The sequence below is a fragment of the Eurytemora carolleeae genome, unplaced genomic scaffold (assembly GCF_000591075.1).
Source record: "Eurytemora carolleeae unplaced genomic scaffold, Eaff_2.0 scaffold12, whole genome shotgun sequence".
NCBI lineage: Eukaryota > Metazoa > Arthropoda > Copepoda > Calanoida > Temoridae > Eurytemora > Eurytemora carolleeae.
The window spans coordinates 187,499-195,881 of NW_019396142.1; the positions used below are offsets into that span (position 1 = coordinate 187,499).

The 8,383-nt window shown below is 32.9% G+C and overlaps 1 protein-coding gene across 1 annotated transcript; it reads right to left on the reverse strand.

The window, feature by feature from the left end:
* LOC111696241 (uncharacterized) lies at positions 1–8,356 on the reverse strand. Its single transcript, XM_023465794.1, has 7 exons — positions 8,349–8,356; positions 7,741–7,787; positions 5,103–5,169; positions 3,705–3,794; positions 3,378–3,585; positions 1,279–1,404; positions 1–99 (listed from the first exon to the last, which is right to left on the reverse strand). The coding sequence occupies exons 4-7, from the start codon at positions 3,784–3,786 to the stop codon at positions 42–44; spliced, it is 474 nt and encodes a 157-aa protein (XP_023321562.1). The 5' UTR covers positions 3,787–3,794; positions 5,103–5,169; positions 7,741–7,787; positions 8,349–8,356; the 3' UTR covers positions 1–41.
* Positions 8,357–8,383: the final 27 nt, after the last annotated feature.

The window sequence follows — 8,383 nt, forward strand, 5'->3', positions numbered from 1 at the left end:
TATAGACTTTTTGTTTACAGTTTATACACAAAGCTGGGTCTCTAGTGTTTGTATGGCTTTGAAATTCCAGATCTAATTCCAATACTCTCAGATCCCATCCTAAAAATAGAAAAAGAAATAACACAATGGTATCGATGTTTAGACAATATTTGTTATCTGAGGATTTAGATGGGGATCGTTTTCGATAAGAAACGAAATATATCAAAAAGAGAAAAATGTGCCGTTCACCTGATCTTCCCTTTTACTGAACAAATGATTTGCTGAATGAACGAGTTTAATGAAGAAACGAATTTTCTTCAAGGAACTGTACTTGTAGGCGTAATTTCAAGTGACCCTCCATGCAACGAGAGCAATGCCCGATTTACAACAGTACCATTTAAACCTGTGACTGTTTATCGAGAAAAAAGAGCCCTCTTCAAAACCACTTTGTTTACGCTTCGTAAATTGTGAACACAACACAGATAATGCGTTACTTGTCACCCTTACCATTACCTAATATTTTAAATTAAAAGTGGTTTCTTCCAATAAGTCGGAAGAAAATATTAACTTTTATTTATGCCAACAGCTTCCAAACAAAGTGTTCAACAATTAAAAGCGCTTCTGTGATTATCAAGATAAATTCCTACAACCTAGAGCAGTTAAAGGTTTCAAGGTTACCGTTATAAATCAGGCATACAATCTTTCCATTGAGAGTCGCTGGAAATTCTGCTTACAGTTCCTTTAACGAACGTTCAGTTAAAAAACGACCGAAATAGAAGAACAAAAAACAATTATTCAGCAGACATAGGACTTTATTTTTTTAATGAATGAGTGAAAAAAAGAACAAAAGAAATGGATCGTTAACGAACCATGCTCTAACGAATCGAAAAAAGCGCATCGGAGGACACAACTTTTGCGTGGTAAAACACTAATCTTCGGGTATTTAACTTATTAAAGGGTTAACTTTTGAATTTAGTGATTTAGTGCCTTCAATGGAGAAAAAACTGTCCATCCGAGTTCTCCACACGAAAAAGAGCTATACCCCTTCGAAATGAAGAGATGTCCAATGTGAAAGATTGCACCGTCGATGGCACTGTCTGAGCGGTTAAGTCAACGGTTAACGCTACAAAAGTTTTGCCCTTTGCGATTACATAACAGGGTGTAATGCAAGATTATATAACAGGGTGATGGTAGGTCTGGCTGTAGGGTGAGATTACCTAACAGGGTGATGGTAGGTCTGGGTGTAGGATGAGATTACCTAGCAGGGTGATGGTAGGTCTGGGTGTAGGGTGAGATTACCTAGCAGGGTGATGGTAGGTCTGGGTGTAGGGTTGTGGAAGCCTACGGTTAAAATTATCCAGGTGAAGATGACCCATAGAATCAGGAACATCAAGATCATGGTTGGAACCCAGTTCATTAATCCGCCTAAACGATTTTCAATTCTAAGTTTATCAAATGTCATCAGAATTAGTCAAGAGAAAATTTCAGTTTTACCAATCGTGTGTGATTGATACGGAATGAATAAGGAAAACAAAAGAAGATTCATACCTATTTAAAAAAAAGAAGATCAATATCCATTTATAAATGAGAAAAATATCCATATCCATTTAAAAAGAAAAGAAGATCCTTATCCATTTAAAAAAGAAAAGAAGAATCATATATATTAAAAAAAAACAGAAGTTGAAATTCTAATTATTGGTCCAGCTTTTATGGATGTAAAAAGAGAGGATAGGACTAGCTCTCAATACAATTTTTTTCTTTCAGTTTATCTATTTATTCTTAGATTCTAGACACAAGGAATTTAATTGGCCATTACTTTAACTATCTTTTTAACTATTAACTATTATTGACGATCATATGAAATACAAAAAAAAATGTTTTTTAAAATTTGTTGTAAACAATTAACCATAGAGAATAGAATATAGAGAGGAATTAAAAGAATCTCTCGGTATGAATTTTTTCAGTCCCTTTCAGCCTGAAAGGGAGTTCAAAGTGTACAAATCATGTAAATGTTCTCTAATTATATGCAGTAGAGTACATTAATACAGTTTGTTCCCTAGACTATCCATTTCAATTTTGAATCTTTTAAACTGTTTAATAAACTTCATAATGAATTAGGTGAATAAAAACATCATTTGATTTATAGTTATAACGGAAAATCATCGTTTGTAAAGTGAAAGGCATAGAGTCTATGTGAAATGATCATTGGTCAATTATGAAACCAGCCTATTCCATAATTTGGTTTTCTTTTAACAATAATTTTAGATTTTCTATAAAATGATATTCCAGGGCCCAACAGGTTAAATAGCATAAATATGTGAAGTACACCTGCAGTATGGAAACAGTACAACAAAATGGCCGTTTTACACTTTTTTCTAGTAAATTCCTCTCTATATATTCTATTCTCTATGCAATTAACATTTCCTTAAAAAAGAATTGTAGTTGTGATGTCATGGATGTATAGAGAGGGCCAAGCCAAATTAACACTCATGAATATCTTATTCATTCTTGATCAGATATTTAGATATCAGGAGGTACCGTTGTGAATCAGACTGTAACATGCCTTTAAACAAAAATTACTAATGTGAAAGAAAAAAACTGAAAGAAAAATCAATCCAAGATGTTTCTGTTTCCCTTCATTTATCTAATTCAAGAAAGAATAATTAGAATTGTTAGATTTAAAGGAAACTTAGTAACAGTAGAAATTTTACAAAATGTCATTAAAATTCTCATCTTGAATTTACATCACGACACACACACACAAAAAAAAACATACTTTTTGAATATTTCTTATGCAAGGCTTAAAAACAAAGTCGTTGATTAATTGAAAATAAAATCGTATTTGTAAACCTCTTTTTAAGAAATTCTCTAAAAAGGAAATAAGTCTTTGTCACAACCCTGAATTTTATAATCCCTTTATCTTTGCAACATGATGGTGTAAGCTTGTTATATTTCAAACTTAGTTTATTTGATCTAACAGGAACCGAATTTAAGGAATTTGAATTTAAATTTCAAATTTAAATCACCGAATTAAATCCTTCTCTAGTCTTAAATCTTTAATCAGTGGTTAAAATTTGAACCGACAGTAATAAGTTCAGCAAAACAGCTCAAATTCATTAAATTTTGTCCCAGAATTTATAATTTGAAATATCTAAGGTCTGCACCATTTAGTTATAAATATATTTAGGGATTAGAGTTTGTGGCAAAGACTCAATCCCTTAAAATGACCCCTTTTAAAAGAGTATGGATTATTTGGTCATTTTATGTCGTATGAATTAGGACAAACGTATTTTTTTTACTGTGAAAATACATGAGATTTTAATAAACGCACGGCCGCAGATTATTTTTTGAATTACAAAAATTTATCCTAAGGTTCATTTGTTAAAAAATGTTATTACCTGGTGAGCTCTCGAGATGTTTCAATATGCATTGGCGGAGAGTTGGAAAAGGGCGGATGCCCGTTCGAGATTCCATTGGTTGGGAATCCCCATCTGCCCAGGGTGGAGACATGAACAGGCGGAGGCGGAGTTGGGATGGGAGATGTTGGAGAAACACTGCCTCCGCCGCTTGAGTGGTTCCGCCGATCCATATAATCTGTGTACAAACCTGAAGTGCAGATATAAATTAAATCAAGAGACAACCCAGGGTTCACTCCAGGGCGTACNGTGTTGGGAAGATACCTGATATGCCTAATCTAGGTGGTAGTTCATGTGTTGGGAAGATACCTGATATGCCTAATCTAGGTGGTAGTTCATGTGATGGGGAAGATAAAGACCCTGCCCTACTCCTTCTTCCTTTTCTCAACATACTTGCAGCTAAATAAAATATAAGAATAAAATATAAGAGAAACTCTGTACTTCAAAAGTGGGTCAAACATCAAATGTTTTGGCGTTATGGCAGGCCAATTTCAGAATTCAACTCCACTTTAAAACTTGACTGAATCTCTACTTCTGTATGGCAAAGTAAACAAGTACTTGTACTAACAAATATGTAAAAAAAAATGGCTACCCACACACGATAAGACGTTAGTGACGTTTAAAAACTCTATAAATCAATAGAAAGTTCGACCTTAAATGTATTTTGCAAATATGGATGCAAATATGGATGCAAATATGGATGAAAATATGGATGCAAATATGGATGAAAATATGGATGCAAATATGGATGAAAATATGGATGCAAATATGGATGAAAATATGGATGAAAATATGGATGCAAATATGGATGAAAATATGGATGAAAATATGGATGAAAATATGGATGCAAATATGGATGCAAATATGGATGCAAATATGGATGCAAATATGGATGAAAATTGCCACAAACTTTGAATTTTATTTTCCTATAAATCCCTGTAACTTTGCAACCCAAAATTGTAGACCTTTGATAATTTCAACTTGGAATTATGTTGGATCAACTAATCTAAGACTAATCTAAGTCAATGGTCCGGTATACGCCATTATTTTGCAAAAATAAAGGTATTAGAAAATATGGATTGAGTGTAGCTGAATGTGTGTGTCTGAAGATGAAGTGTTGAAGACTTTGCCAAGTTTTTGGCTTTATTCCTCATTCATCCATTACAATTCATCTGCACTTCATCTTTTAAGCTTTTTGGATTTTAGTTTTAAAACACCATTTTTTTGTCCTTCCTGTGCTTTTTTTCTGAATAATTAAAAACGGCTAACATAAAAACGCAAAAGCTTCTTTACTTTTTCAACTTCATAGTTGTGAACAAATTTTGCAAATAAAATTTGTTTGTAGGGTTGAGGACAGTCAAACAGCGGGTCGGTGTTTCAAAAAAAATCAGAAATGGTTTGTACCTTTTTTTAATGATTAAGCTAGACGGCTAAAAATTATATATTTGAAAAGCCCTTTAAAAATGGATGATAACATATTTGTGTCACATGTTAAAATTTGTCAAAATTTGAAAATAATTAAAATCATCCATTTTGGACAAAATATTGAACACTCAAAAACATTTCAAACTACACCTATTTTGAGAAAGAACGGGACCTAATTAAATGTTGAAACATATTTTTGGGATAATTAGCTCAGTTTTTTTCTAGTAATGCAAAAAAAAGAAACGTTTCTTTATTTCAGTGAGTCCATGAAACAAGGGTTACCTGTAGTAGTGGGAATATTGAGATTTCCGCTTCGGCCAACATCATAGAATACACTATCCTGGGAATCCTAAAAAAAATAATCATTTAAAGGGACTATTTACGTAATCTTAAGGGTACCTTGTGTGCCTTTAAAAATGGGGTTGAACGCTTATTAAATGTAAAAAAAATTGGACAAATTATATTAAATTGAAAAATCTAAAACTAAAAAGTCTATTTTTACCCTCAAGTGTTTTTCGGAGAGCCAGAATTTTCCATTATTTTTAATCAGCAAAAACCTGGCTAGACTCCTTTGATTAAAGCATAACTATAAATATCTACTCGTAAATCAGCTAAAATAACCCTCAACTAAGCTTTCGGTGCGTACTGCAGTAATCTGCAGAAACACTACCAGAAGAAGAGTGGATCAATGAAAACATCACCATTAGAGTATTTGGAGACCCCTTGATTTTCTTGGAGACTCCTAGATTTTCTTGGAGACTCCTTGATTTTCTTGGAGACTCCTTGAATTTCTTGGAGACTCCTGATTTTCTTGGAGACTCCTTGATTTTCTTGGAGACTCCTTGTTTTCTTGGAGACTCCTTGATTTTCTTGAAGACTTCTTGAATTTCTTGTAGACTCCTGATTTTCTTGGAGACTCCTTGATTTTCTTGGAGACTCCTTGATTTTCTTGGAAACTCCTTGAATTTCTTGGAGACTCCTTGATTTTCTTGGAGACTCCTTGATTTTCTTTGAGACCCCTTGTTTTTTTTTGGAGACCCTAAGCTTTGTATCGGATATCCTAAGCTTTTCATTTGAGACCCCAAGCTTTGTATCGGAGATCTCCAGATATTCATGAATTAGCGGAAAATATGTCTCTTTAAATCAGACAGAAAATAGACAGATGCTAAATATAAAATATGCATGTATGTTAATGTGTTTCAGATAAACGTGAAACATCCCTTTAAAAATGACAATGGGTATAAAAATAATCGATATCGGGCCTTTTCTTTGTTTTGGATTGTGCNTCTATCTTCAAGGTGATTTATTGGATTATTGGAATTGTGAAGAAAAAAAAATTTTGCGGAAAATCCGCGGAAATCCATCCCAGAAATCCGAGGAAATTCCCAGAAATCTTTCACGGGAAAATCCGGAGAAAATGTTGACAAAGATTGAAGATTTTCTCGAGAATTTTTTTGGGAAAGATTCTTTAGTGAGACATTCCTGGGATCAACGCTGTAGAGTGGCAGTGGTTTGGCCGAGGCTGGATATTTTCTTGTGATTATTTCACGGGAATATATCAGAACCAATTCTGAGGAGTTTCTTGTAACCCATTTCTAGGAATTTTTTGTAACCCATTCCGAGGAATTTCTTGTAACCCATTCCAAGGTATTTCTTGTAACCCATTCCGAGGAATTTCTTGTAACTCATTCCGAGGAATTTTTCATAACCCTTTCCGAGCAATTTCTCATAACCAATTTCAGGGAATTTCTCTGGAGAATAACAGGAGAAAATTTAGAGAAATTCTTGGTAATTTTCAGAAACAGGTTTCAGAACCAATTCCTTGGAATTTCCTGGGAACTATTCCCAAGATTTTCCCGAGAATTCCTCAGAAATATTTTGAGTTATTCACAGCAAATTCCTGAGTAAATTCACTAATCAGGACTTAGACGCAATAGTAGTGAACATCTTAACAACTATCTATATTGCCACTCCAACTTTTCAGAAGTATAACCAACTTGTTAATCAGAATGTTATAGTTGTTTTTCATATACTGAAGTTGTCTTGTATTTAGTATTTTCAGACAACTGAACTGTCAAGAACAAATGAAAAAATTCAATAATTTTTCCAAATTTTTTTTTTAAAGATGGTTCCAAAGTTAATTATCATTTTTCATAAATAAGAATGCAAAGAAAAATAGATTTATTTAGGCCAGTGTACAATAGAAGGGAACCTCAGAGACCCCAATTGGAGAAAAACTGAACTTGAAAATTCTGTAAAATTTGCAATTAAGTCCGGAAGATTTCCGGGTAAATATTCCTGAGAAATTCTCAGGAATTTCAGGGGGAAAATTCCTTTGAATTTCTCAAGAATTTCTTGAGACTACGTCTCTTATTCAGTTCCCTAAAAAATCTGTAAAACTAGTGACCAAGTCCTGAGAATTTCTTGACATTTTTCGGAGAAATTTTCCTCAGAATTTCTCAAGACTATGTCTCTTATTCAGTTCCCTAAAAATTCGTAAAATTAGTGACCAAGTTCTTTGAATTTCATGAGACTTTTAATAAGATCCATAAAAATTCGTAAAATTGTTGACCAAGTTCTGAGAATTTCTAAGGAACTTCCAGAGAAATATTCGAGAGAAATTCTCATTGATTTCTTGAAAAAAGTTCAGGAGTAATACTCAGGAATTTCTCGAAACTAAGTCTCAAAACTATAAAACCCAAAAAATCTCTATAATTAGGGACCAATTCCGGGGAATTTCTCGAGAATTTCTGGGCAATCATTCACAAGAAGATTTTTTGCAAAATCATTTCAACACTAAACTCTCAAAGCAGAAAGCTTAATGCAGCCATTTAATTTTATTCAAAAAGCTTTCAATCGTTAAGAAATGTCATTCTTTTTGTGGGTGACCAGTATTTAAAATCCCTACAATTAAATTTACCTCTAGAGTTGTATCTAGCACTGAGGAAATTTGTCTCGGGAGAGTTCCTAAATAAATATTTATAAATTTCAAATTTATTTTAAATATTTTTTATCTTATTTAACAAATCATTTTTCACAAGAAAAAATCATTTCGTACGTTAAATCGAACTTACAGAAAAAATTTCAAAATTAAAAAATTTCTTCGACATGACATGACATGGATTCGGTAGATAGATATAATTAACAAGTGGATTTTCCAAACATTGCATTGTTTTCTGACATTTTATTTCATTATTTTTTTTATGTCAGGATAATTCATTTTTTAGGATTCCACTTTTTATATCAGTATACTTTAGTTACAATTTAGTGGCTAGGAGTATAAAGTATAAATGTGTATTGTATTGCTCTAATGTCATCTTTCTATTCCACAGTTGTAGGGGTCTCACTGTACAAGAACATACAGAAGTTTCAAAAACATGATAATACCTTTATCTGAAAATCTAAAATTTGTAATATTATGTCTACTGCATACAGCCCCTTTAATATATATCACCATGTCTACTACATACAGTCCCTTAAATATAACTCACCATGTCTACTACATACAGTCCCTTTAATATATCTCACCATGTCTACTACATACAGTCCCTTAAATATAACTC